This window comes from Bombus pyrosoma, linkage group LG13 (assembly GCF_014825855.1).
Source record: "Bombus pyrosoma isolate SC7728 linkage group LG13, ASM1482585v1, whole genome shotgun sequence".
Classification (NCBI taxonomy): domain Eukaryota; kingdom Metazoa; phylum Arthropoda; class Insecta; order Hymenoptera; family Apidae; genus Bombus; species Bombus pyrosoma.
In genome coordinates, this window is record NC_057782.1 from 3,330,910 (window position 1) to 3,343,733 (window position 12,824).

Here is a 12,824-nt window from a genome sequence, read left to right on the forward strand (position 1 = left end):
AAAATGACAGAAAAAATTTCGAAGAATTACTTAATTTTGTTATCTTAATGTTCAATGAATCGTTAAATAAACATTGAATAATATACAGGGTGTTCGGCTATGTCAGAAAATTTATGGGGTGATTCGTGAAGCCGAAATAAGACGAAAATCAAGAATAAAAAATTACCTTTTCGGCTTTATTTTTTAGTTATTGACAATTAAAAATTGTCCAAAATGTCCCTGCACGCAAGCAACCTTCCTTACAGAAGCGAAAGAGGCTTAGCCTACGCAACGAAGCGCACAGTGATCCTCAAATCGAACGACACATAGGCGGCAGCCTACTACACAACAAAGTAATTAATCTTATAACTGGTATAATTATTAGTAATATAATTACAATATAATAACGGCAATTAATAAGAGCTAAGTAGCTGCAATTCGAACAGCGAAACAGGAATCGAGTGACGATCAATCCTTGTGCTTTCCGCTGAAACTTGAGGTTATCTCGTGTGCGGGGGTGTGTCGTGTAGGTTCATTAGTTCTTCGAGAGATCGCGATCTCGTTCGTTCCGGGCGTGCCGCGATTCTTCTTTTATGGTTTGATTGATGGAGGTTTCCCTTGTTTACCCATTTTTAAGGAAAGCTTATTGCAGTCATGTTAGAATTTATAACTTTATGATGTTTTTAAAACTTTAGTGTCGCGAAAATAGTGTTTTTGATACTCAATGCTGTCAGTAGGGCTACGAATTATTGTGCGATGTTTATAAAAATCGATGTTATCATTATGTAAGATATAAATATTGCGCGATGTACATATGCTTTGTTTTAAATTTGGAAACATTCGTGTAAGCGTTGCGTGGATGACGAATGTTTTGTTTACTGTAGGTAATGTTTACGATTTTTTTTGTAGATAGCTTAACTTTCCGTACCGGCTCGTGTGACCCCCCCTCCTCCCCCCACCACTTTGGAAGTTGCGTAGCGAGATAAAGGTGCGAGGAGTCATTCAGTTGCCTTATTTCTTGTCGGTAACGTGGTTCATATTGAGTCAGGTGTGTAACGTATTCTAACCTATTGGTGACGCGTTTTCGGTAGCGTCGTTTCTTCATTATCTTTTTGCTATCGTTTATATCTCGTTATTAATACCGTTTAATTAATACGCGTTTATTTAACGATTCGTCTAACATTAAGGTAATGAAATTGAGTAGTTTCCTGAAATTTCTTATTTCAGTTTTTCTACAATCATTTATTTACCAAATGATACTGTTACCGGTAGCTCCTATCGTAAGCTTTTGTAATAAAATTTAAGTTTGATTGTATTTTGAATTATTTTATACATTTGTTTTAACTTCAAGTTATTTTTTGTGCAGTTATTGATCGATAACAGAGATAATATAGAAGTAACAGGAATATTAATATATGGACGCAACGACAATTAGTCATCAATCCGATGAATCTTCATGGGAATTTGGTAATGTTTCATTTTAATAATAATATTTTAACTAAGACAGCTGTGTGTGAACAATTCTATTGTCTTCTTATTCGAGCATGGGTAATATTTGATATACAATTTATATTTATGAAATCTTTGAATATATATGAAATCATTCTCTTATTTCAAACGAATTTTTAACGAATTATCGACGAATCGCGATATAGATAATAATTCTTGATAATTTAACGATAGATTCGTGTAGACAGAGTTTGAAACATAGAAATCTTAATAACAATAGCTTGGACTAATTTCGATAGGTATCGTAGTAACATTCACTTATCAAATTCAAATTCTTTTGCTATATTATGTGAATTTGCTACAGTTAACCTCATATACTTGCAATTTTGTAACATAACCTCATAGAGGTGGCGCGCAGTTATTCCAAATACTTCAAAGGAACGTTTTGCGCGCGTTTATGTAGTACTCTCTAAGGATATTTAGTTGTGAATTTTTGAATTCTTGTAAATATTTTTGAATATTTATAATACGCGACTATAGTGTGATAGTGGAGTATATATTTCGTATTCTAATAACGAACATTCACAATATAATTCTTGCGAATGATTGCATTGCATTCACGGCTTCATAAGCATTTGTTCGATATCGAGAAATAATTTATAATTTTCAACTAATATTTTTCATACTTATTCCAATTTCTTAATAATAATCTTTTAAGCGTAAAAAACTAGCTGTATCTTTTAAATAAATGTTCAATAGGAAAAAGAAGAAAAATATCGAAACGATATTTCCCTTCTTTTACACCCCCCTCCGCCCGCTATTACAGAACTTTATTTCCAGAGAATATTTGTGACCGCGCGCAATGCGAGGTTTGTCAGTTAGTTTGTGAGTCAGTGTTTACTACGCTTTAGTGTCTTTTTCAATATTTTCAAATCACGATAGTTTTGATCAAATTCAATCAAATAATTACACGCGACAGTAATAAAATTTTATCAAACAAGTTTGTATGCGATATTAGAGTTCTTGTTCGCCGATCATAATTTAAGCGGTTACGGTAACGTAGTCTTTTATTTTTCTTTTTATAAATATAAATATATTTTTTTGAACATTGGGTTTGGGTATTAGAGTCTGTTACGTCAGGTGACTCTACACAAACCGGACTCCATAATTTGGACAAGATGGCTGCCAGATGTTTACACATCCCTATTGCGGACCCTGAAGAATCTCCATGATTCACCATAAGCCTTAGCATTTTCATGGTTAATTTCCTTCAGACCAAACAAGTATCTTTTTCATTGAAGTATTCTTTAGATTTATTGTCCATTTCGAGAAAATGCTGGAAAGCAGTTTTCCCATGTACGGTCGAACAAGCCAGTGCATCTCTCAAGAGGATAAAACCTCTTCAGGAGCTCAGGAATGTAAGTACTTTTATATGTCGGAGAAGCGCTGGGGTAAGGGCGTGAAAGAAACCTTCGTTGTGATTAAACGTGGTCGTTATGCAATAGAGAAGATATTGACTAGAGCAAGTATGATGGTTACAGATATCGACAAGTAAACGTGGTAATTAGATACTCGAGACGCTAATGACAATGATCCTAAGTTCGATAACGAATCCGCGGTCAACGGGATCGTAGATGTATGCTCTCCCAAAATCTAAGTCCGGATCGTGAGGACGGTACTCTGTTCGTTAGTAAAGTCGCAAACAGGAATGAATCCTCGTCGCGATGGTGCCACCGAGGAAAACTATGACGGGGTGTGCCCAAGGGCATGAGGTCATCGGATTCGTGGAACTATGCCTTCGTTCAGAGGGTGAGGGAAATTGACGTTGCTGTTAATTGGTCAATTTCCACGTCGATGGTTAGAAAAGAATGCTAGCCGCCCTTGAGGGAAAAGTTGCTAATGAGGAGCGTCGTTCGAGAGAAAGTAGGTTTCCCCTATCTTCCCGTAGTTGGGACAAAGACTGTTTTCTGTTTGAAGAACTTGGAATTAACTAAATCTTAAGATTTACAACGGGTCCTCAGGCTAGCTGAACGTGCACTGCGGAAACGCATCGGCATCTGGCGACCATCTTACCCGGAGAACAAGGTCTTTGTTAAACAAACGTTCATCCCTTGACCGCGGCTACGTTGACGACTGGTTGTCGCCTCGATCCCAAGCTCATTGTCACGGATCCCAAATAAGTACACTCAGATTGAATGACAATTGTTTAATTACGGCTACGGTAGAATCTAAATTACAATATTACGGGATTTTCCCAAATTTCCAAAGGAAGGCTCCGGTGTTCCTTCATCTCCGACATATATATTGTATTTCAATTTGTACAACTTTTTGTATTTTGTTTGAATTACTGTTAATTATAAAACAAAAATGATTGATAATTTAGAAAGCTATAAATGTCTTTTTTAATTAAAATAAAATTTGGAAATATTAAAATTCACTGATGTTTATAAAAAATCACTGATGTTTTGATTTCAAACTTCTATATCAGAATTTCAATTTACATACTTACTAGAGTTTATTAGAATTTCGGTCTTTATTATTGCTATTGCTTATTATGTTTATGTTTTATTATAGACACATCACTGTTTCAGCTTCTTCATCTTCTTTGGGAATGTTCTAACAGTGGCTCAAAAGCCAAGAATGTAAGTATCTTTACATATCGTACTTCAATTATGTCTACTCTGTATATTTTTTTTTGAATACTTTTTGTTTAATTGAAATTTTGGATGGTTAGAATCTTCTAAGGTTATTCTTTAATTAAAATAAATAAAGTGTTAAAGTCTTAATATCGAATTATAAAACAAATGACAAACGTATTTAAAGAAATCATTAGATTCTTAATTTCTAGATTTTAAAATTTCATATTAGAGTTTCAGTTTTTATACTTATTGAAGTTTATTCGAATTTCAGTCTTTATTATTACTAATGTTACGAATTTAATAAACTTCTATTTTTCATTATCTCCAACTTTCCAAATAATTAGCAATCACTCATCGTGTTTTATTCTGCAACAGATTTTGCACAATCTCTATTTCTACCATTGGATTTTCAACGGTTCTTGTCTGATGTCAGTCTTCTTGATGGTATTGGTTGGGATGGTACAGTATCGATGGTAACGTTCTCTGTTACTCTGCTTCGAATAGTGAATCGCATGCATTTCTGTTCCTCCGGTCACTTAATCATGCCGTAGGATAACAGGTCCGTATCGGCATGGGTGACTGGTTGTATTATGTAGAATCTTTTTGCGAGCATAGTGACTACGGGTATTTTTTTATACCCGTGAGTAGTAACTTCTTTTTTCATATCTGTTACGTTCGGTGACTCTCTACACAAACCAGGCACACGCCGCGTGCAAGATGGCAAACAGATGCCCACACACCTTTACTGTGTACCCTTAATAGCCTTAAGGACCCACCATCTTGGCATTTTCATAATTGTGGTCTTTCAGAGTAAACAAATATCTTTTATTACAAGTGTTCCTTAAATGTATTGTCTCCTACGGGAAGGAACGAGAAATTTGTTTATTACCACGTTCGGTGTTTTCCTCTAGCAACTTTTTCTCGAGGGCGGCTAGGACCCTTCCTTGCTCACCAACCTTCTTCGTATACAATTTGAGGTAATGACCGTTGCCCTCACTTTCCTAACCAAAATTGTCATTAACAAATCCAATAGTCCCGCGCGCTAGACACATCCCTCATTAGCATCGTCACCGAACTTCACTGACCTTCCATCCTTTGATCAGTCAACATCTCTCTACTAGTCACCAAGTTGCCAAATCTCTTTACTAATCGCTAAGTCGCTAAATCGCCGAACCCATCTCTCGGTTCAGATCTTACTTACGATTTATATCTCTCGCGATACTGTAACTCACTACTTGCAAGTCACTCCTACTACGATCGTGGTCTTGCTCATAACTCTTCGAGTCGAACACTTCTAACCTTATTGTAAACGACATTACAATTCGACATCGTAACCTTACCTCCCGAATCTCTTCGAACATTTATATAATCCGCGAGAAGTTGTTGGAATAAAGAATATATATTCTAACCTGTTAAATTCAGTGTTATACTAATTCAACCACCTCTATTATCCTAACCGAAATAGGGGATCGATCAGCTTGAGGCGTTGATTATCTAATCGTAACGGGAATGTACGACTTCTGTTGACGCGACTTCTCCGCGATCGCGTCTCTCCGCGAACGGTCGACTAAACAATATCTTTATTTATTAATTCAGGATAGGTCTTCTTGCACGTCGCGATTATAATAATTAGTTTTTAAATAGTTAGTTTAAATGTTTACATTTGATAATATATTCATGGTACTTATAAATATGTATATTAGTATTCGGTATAAATATTTGCACAAGGCAAATATCTACACGAATATATATGTATGACATAAATGTACTTGATTTGATCTGAGACAATGAATTCTAGTATGAATAAGAGATTGAAGTGATCTCGTTTGAGCATTTTGTAGTGGAGAAATTGGATGCCCTCCGATTTCGTTGCTATGAAAGATGCAATTGTCACTCACTGATAATAAAGACACATACAATATACGATACAATAAATAATCTTTAATTTAATCTTCTATTTTATAACAACATTAAGTCACATTCATTAATTTGGCTTTAGATATTATAAACTTTAATAGAATTTAAAATATGAATTGAAATTCATTTTTTTTCGTACAAGAATGTGTGAAATTTTACGTGCAAGAAGAAACTTCGCGCTAGGCAGATTTTTTAATCAAAGCGATAATTTTGTACACTGCTTCTGCATTTTCGAAAATGTGCTTTGACGAAGAGATTGCCTGAGATTATTTCTATCTTGGCAATACATTTAGAGTCAATTATCCCATTTCATCGAGTCTTGGTCTTTTTTCAATCTATGTTACTTTTTTCGTAATATTAAAATTTCAGTAATTTATTAAATCAATAAAGTAGAGTTATCATAATTTTAAACGAAGTAATAAAATATACAATAAAAAATACATTAGTCCGTTAAATAGAAATTAGACAAACTAGTCATCTTTTTAGATCAGGATTTTCAGATTTAACCTTTTCCATGCCCATTGTCAGGATCTCATTCACGTGCCCAGGTGCTACTTGAATAGGAGAAAGACATTGGGTACGATTACCATAACTAATGCAAAATTTCTCAGCGAGTGACGATGTGTTAGTGTATCGCGCACGACGTATTTTCCATATTTTGTGTGTGTGTGTGTCTCTGTGTGTGTGTGTGTGTGTCTCTCTCTGTGTGTGTGTGTGTGTGTCTCTGTGTGTGTGTGTGTGTGTGTGTGTAGTTAGGTTGTGGAATTGCGTCGTTTTTCTCATTCGCTACAACTTCAAATATTAAATATGTTGAGACATATATCAATTCATTTTATGTATCAATACAATAACAATTTCTGATAATATCATCCACACGATTAAGTGTAATCACGTTGTTAATATTGCTGTCAATTACAATTATAATTCCAAGTTTACTTACATTTATTTTAACAATATAATTTCTTTACACGTGTTTTATCACGTTTCGTGCAATGGTCACTAGCCTTCGTCAGTCGATTTCAGGAAATTTTTTTTTTATTTTTAAATAAATCATTTTACAATTTGTCCATTAGGACATTTGGTAAAATATTATAGTTTGGGTTTTGATGAAATATAGCATGTGGATGGTTACCCCTAGCGGGACTCCATCTTCCAGGTTGTTTATTGTTCTATTGTGAGGTCTGCAGGATGCTTCTTCTTCAGTCTTCTTTCTATTATTGTTTTATTCCTTTCAGCAACCAGCTGATTTGGGTGTGTTGCAAGTCTTTCTTTATACTTTTTTGCATATCTGGCGATTTCCTCTTTAACTGTTGGAATCTTTAAGTCTTTTCGTATATCTTCATTTCTGACGTACCATGGAGCGTTAACTATTGTCCTTAAGATTTTTGCTTGCTCTGTTTCTATTTTATTTATGTGACTCATTGCTGCCATCCCCCATAGTGGGACTCCGTATGTCCAGATTGGTTTGATTATTGTTTTGTATATATTTAGTTTGTTCATTATGCTTAATTTAGATTTTCTATTGATTAACCAGTACATCTGCTTCATTTTTCCACGTATTCTGTTTGTTATTGATTTTATGTGATACTTCCATGTAAGGCGTGTGTCTAAATGTATTCCTAGATATTTGACATACTTTGTTTGTGCTATGTGGGCGCCATTTAGTTGGATGTCTGGTGTTTTTCCTTTTCTAAGCGTAAATGTTATGTGATTGCACTTACTGGTGTTCGCTTTTATTTGTTTGCTCTGCAGCCACTTTTCAATTTTTGTAATGTGTTCTTGTAATAGTGCGGCAGCCGTTTCTGGATTTGCATGTCTAGTTAGTAAGACCGTATCGTCCGCGAACGTTAGAGTTTTGTTGTTGACAGTTGTTGGTATGTTTGCTGTATAGAGTGTGTGTAATATTGGTCCGAGGACGCTTCCTTGTGGTACTCCTGCCTTGATATCCTTAATTTCAGAATATGCGTCATTTATTTTTACTACAAAGATTCTATTGTTTAAGTACGATTTGAGTAATTTGTAGATTTGTTCTGGAAATTGCTTTTTGATAGTTTGAAGAAGTTTTTCATGGTTAACTTTGTCAAATGCTTTTTCAATGTCAATAAATAGTGCCGTGCAATATTGTTTTGTTTCCAATGCCTGTAAAATTTCATTGACGAGTCTATGCATTTATTCTATTGTGGAGTGTTTATTCCTGAATCCAAATTGATAGTCCGGTATTAGTTTTTCTTTTTCTATTGTTGGTTTTAGGCGGTTATATATTATTTTCTCTAGTAGTTTGGAAAACGCAGGTAGTAGTGATATTGGCCTGTAAGATGCAGTTAAATGTGGGTTTTTGTTTGGTTTGGGTAACATTACGATCTGTGCTATTTTCCATAATTCAGGAAAATGATACGTAAATTAGAGTGTGCATGTTGTATGTTAAGGTCGGGTGTCGCAGGCATCCCGGGACGTCCTCTCTAGTATAGGTCCTTTCCACCTGAGTGTTGTGTGAGAATCATGGGGCGAGTGTGTTGGTGTGCTTGTTTGCCACTTTTTAAATATAGGGCTAGGTAGCATAGATAGAGTATACTTTCTGGTGTATCTGCTAATTATAAGTAGGTAGGGCCAGGCAGGTTGGTACAGTCTCTGGTCGGGTAGGCGCGTTTTCGAGTGACCAACCTGTTTCTGGAAATCTAATTTGAAAAATCGACGGCGAAACTAGTACGAGTAGAGCATGCTCTCGTCTCTGGTTTTGCCTATCGATTTTCCGAATCCTCTTTTTTCGCTTTTATCGCTCGAGCCACGCACATGCGAATGGTCAACGATCACTACTGTGATCGTTGGTCAGTTCATGTGCACTTGAATCAGCTTCCGCGGCTTATATTTTTATTTTACCTTTATAAGTTTCATTTTTCTTTGTGATTAGAAAGACTGGAGCCTAAATTTAAATTTCAGGGGGCATTGCGCCCGAAGAAAGAAGAGGCTATAGCCGGCAAACTGCCATAGAAGAGGGCAATTACTGATGACTCCCCATCTTCTGGGTCATCCAGAGCATGGGAAATCATTCTTGTTACTACTTTGTCACTATGCTCGTTTTTAGTATTTGTAGTAGTTAGTAGTAGTAGTATTTTTTTTCGCCGATGTATATATCGGTACGTCATCACATTGGGCAAATCGCGGTTTTTCTTATTAGTGTCGCGAGAGATTAATTACGGGTTGAATTAGAGTAGCGAAATAATATCGCGGTTTTTTATTTGTGTAGCGACAGAATGATTACGGTTTGAATTTGAGTTGCGACAAAATGATAATCGCGTTTGCTTTAGAGTTGCGAATTATAATATCGCGTTTGTCTTTTGCAATTTTTATTATGAATTTTTACAACTTCTTAGAGAATTATACGCATCGGAATTTATCTTGTTTTCTATTGTTTAAAATTAGATTATAAAAATTTCAGTTTTTAATTAATTTTATAGTATTGCAAATTACAATATCAAAATTGCGTTTACAAAATGCCCAAATTCTCCGACTGCATTGTCGGAGACTGTTCCTGGATCACACGATACAGCTACAAGAGTTGTGCAAGTGTGATCGTTCATCAGTACAAATGACAACATCTTAAACCTAATGAAGATTCTTCAGTGATCTGGAGAACTTTTCCTTAGGTTTAAGAACTTGTAAGAAAGATTCTAATGGTCGCATTCAGGTGTTCATTGTAGGAGAACGAGATCCTTCGGAATACTCTGGTCGGAATGCGTACCGACGGTCGGATTTGGGCTCCGCGGAAGACTTGGCCGAATTACGCTGGGCGATCAACGTGTTAAATTAATTTTCTTCGTTATATTCTGCTTTAATTGTTACCTTTTATGTTAAATGTTTCTCACTTTCGGTAACTTTGTATTATACATATTAAATTCTACATTTAATTCTGTGTTATGATCAGCAGGTATTGTAATGTTATTCCTGTTGCCTATTGAGAGATGTTGCTTGAATGCAGTTCTCATGTTCGCCGTCGATGTAAATCATAGAGGGCGTGGAAAACTTTGTCAGGGTCGTCGGTATTACAGGACGCGATACAAAATTTCATGACATTAGTTCATGCAATTTCCGATAGGTCGCGCCTCTATGACATTTCTATGAATCGTTCAATAAAACTAATAAATAAGCAATCATGAAACCAACACTATAAAAAACGATACTTTCATTTAGAAATAATACCTTTTTTGAAATTTAAAGAAAAATATTTTCCCTGTAATTCGTATCCAACTATACCAACATCCTCCGACGATTATCTTAATTAATAATCAGTCACCGATTCGATTCCATCATCAGCCATCAACATAATTAAAAGATAGTTGGACAAATCATAAGATCTTCCTATTTCCTCACACTAAACAAAATTTCCTTGAATTCGCTGTAATCCTTAAACTCTTTCCATAGAATTTCCACAATAAAATCTCCACAGGACCATCGAAATTAAACGATACGTCCACTGTTAGCGCTCAGATTTGAACGCACTGCGCGCTGTACTGGCGGTTCGATATATAACAAACGGACGGAAGACCATCGTTTTAATTCATCAAATAGCCTCTCCCCCGTCTAGAAATCCAAAGTAAACCGAAAACGAAGGAAAGAAGGAAAAAAGTGTCTTAAAGGTACCGCAAAATTGCGTAAGGTACAAGAATTCCAGAGTGTTCGTGTAAGAGAAGCAAAAAAACAGAATGTCCACCGGCAGAGGGGCCATTAATTTCTCCAAAAAACGCTGGATACAACGACGCACATGCGGGTTCCCTTTTTCGTCGTGGCCAAGATGCCTCCAAAGATCGTGGCGATAAAGGCGGCGCAGTCGGCTCGCGATATTTTCGCCCGAGCACGAACAGGAGGAGAAGAAAAGTCGATCTAGCGGCCCGCTTCTCTAGGTCCCGGATAGATGAAGATAACATCTGACGTCGGCGAACGCAAGCTGCGGGGGGTCCGTTCTCTCGCAACAGGTCTCGTGGTATGTTCCTACCTGTTACGAATGTTCTCGGGGGCCTCTCGTCATTATAATGTTAAACGATTCGGGAGAGGATCGAACGATCGATGCTCGTAGCAGCTGCCAGATACAGTTCTGTCTATAAGTGGAGCAGAAATTCTTTCTTTTTTCTCTTTCTCTTCGATCATTTCAATGTTTTATTCGAACGGAGGCTCGTTGTCCAGCGTGGACACTTCTCCGCGCGCGCGTTTCTTGCACAACGTGCTCCCTCGTTCGATTATCGATTCGTTTCGTAAGTTTCTTGACGTGTTAGATAGGTTTGAAGAATTGGTCGCTTTCAGTTTGATATCTTTGCTCTTAATTTGGTTAGGCAAAGCGGTAGTTTAACACTTTCAAGTGGTAATTATTGCGAGTTTCTGACAGATAGAGGCTATAATCTTGGGTGATAAGCGTTACGTTCTTGCAAGAATTCCTGATTATGTGTAGCGTTTAATAGGAAACTGATTGAAAGTAATTATCTCTTAACCAAGATTACATTGGTATTCACGCTGCAACTCGATGATGTAACTGCTTTTAATTAATCTAAACACCTTGCACCGCGTGCACTCTTAGAATTTCCCTGCAAGTGTCGCTCGATTAAACCAAACATTGATACTTTGTTAATCAAACACCGAAGAAAGGAAGATACCGGTCGTTGTAACTCGGCGATTCATGCACGTTGAATTATCTTCATACCTGTAGTTATTCGATGAGATAATATCGTGCTCCGTGCGAGAGTTGCGCTTTCCCTATCGCCGAAGGTTTACATTGCTCGAATAATTACATTTGAAGGGGCGTGTTCCACGATCGATTAAGCAGGTTCTCGGTGCTGCGACACGCCAAAATTAATTCCACACCGTGTGTTTACCCGATTCCGCGAGGGCCGACATTTATTTCTTTCAGTGCGGTGGATATCATTAATTATTCAACGTGCGTGCGTGACGCAAGTCTATCGCGACACACGTTGTCGTCCAGTGTCTAGCAAGGCCTAAGCATGCCATTATCGCTCGTGATCATTGTGTCACGAGCAAGCGGCAATTACCCCCGCGTTCTCGATTGTCACGTCGTGATAATCTCTTAATCCGATGACATTTTGTCACTGCGAAATTCAATGGGCCTTAAGCCGTGATAATCGTTTATTGGAAATTTGAATCCGTTAAAATTGCCAAAAACTTTTGTACCTTTTCGATGTTAAAACGAAGGTTTCATTATTTTTTTGTATTTTGGTTTTAGTTGAAAGATTGTAGACATTCGAAATTATTACATATTTATTGAGGATATTTTATATTCTATAGTTTGCTGAAATTTCGGGAGAGGAATTTATTTTTTTAAGAATTAATTTTTTATTTCTCAGATATACGAATCGTCTACGTTGGTATAAATTACTTGTAGGATCCTGTGAAATTCAGAGAAATTCTCGGAATATTTTTTATATTCTGTATTCGTCTGAACGTTCAGAATATGCGTGTGTAAAAAGAATAAAATACATAAGAAATAAAATAATAATAGGATAGAATAAAGAGAAGAATAACAATAAATAAATACAAGAATAGAATAATAATAGAATATTAAAGAAATAAAAAAAGAGAATCCATATACTCTACATCAAATTCTTTTGTGTTTTCTATATTCTGCGTTCATCGTCTCTTTATCGCGATCTTCAAAGCTGTCAAAGAGAAACTCAAAACCTCGGCAGCGGAATCAAAAGCGTATAATACCCACACAATCAGAATTCGTGGCGAGTCACACGCACGTTGTAACGCGTGCACGGTTACATAAGATCACGCGGGTGTTCACAGTTATCTGATTGTCTCCGTGGACCTGGCCAGAAGTCGTTTCACGAGAGT

General features: G+C 36.5%; 1 protein-coding gene across 12 annotated transcripts; it reads left to right on the forward strand.

Annotated features, from left to right (window-relative positions):
* Nucleotides 1–340: 340 nt before the first annotated feature.
* Nucleotides 341–10,120, forward strand: LOC122574390. Of its 12 annotated transcripts, XM_043741918.1 has the most exons (7): nucleotides 341–1,027; nucleotides 1,207–1,259; nucleotides 1,346–1,446; nucleotides 2,554–2,846; nucleotides 4,020–4,070; nucleotides 4,443–4,540; nucleotides 9,683–10,120. In XM_043741918.1, the coding sequence occupies exons 4-7, from the start codon at nucleotides 2,685–2,687 to the stop codon at nucleotides 9,834–9,836; spliced, it is 465 nt and encodes a 154-aa protein (XP_043597853.1). In that variant the 5' UTR covers nucleotides 341–1,027; nucleotides 1,207–1,259; nucleotides 1,346–1,446; nucleotides 2,554–2,684; the 3' UTR covers nucleotides 9,837–10,120. The 12 variants fall into 12 exon arrangements, with proteins under 12 accessions (XP_043597853.1, XP_043597845.1, XP_043597849.1 ...); XM_043741910.1 differs by having other exon boundaries at nucleotides 1,346–2,846; XM_043741914.1 differs by lacking the exon at nucleotides 1,207–1,259 and having other exon boundaries at nucleotides 1,346–2,482.
* Nucleotides 10,121–12,824: the final 2,704 nt, after the last annotated feature.

Excerpts from the sequence above, each read along its gene's own strand:
- LOC122574390 (XM_043741910.1), top strand. The coding sequence starts at position 2,685 with ATGGTTAATTTCCTTCAGACCAAACAAGTATCTTTTTCATTGAAGTAT. Across the intron at positions 4,071-4,442 it reads GTGGCTCAAAAGCCAAGAAT|ATTTTGCACAATCTCTATTT; the intron begins GTAAGTATCTTT and ends ATTCTGCAACAG. Across the intron at positions 4,541-9,682 it reads GGGATGGTACAGTATCGATG|GAGAACGAGATCCTTCGGAA; the intron begins GTAACGTTCTCT and ends TGTTCATTGTAG.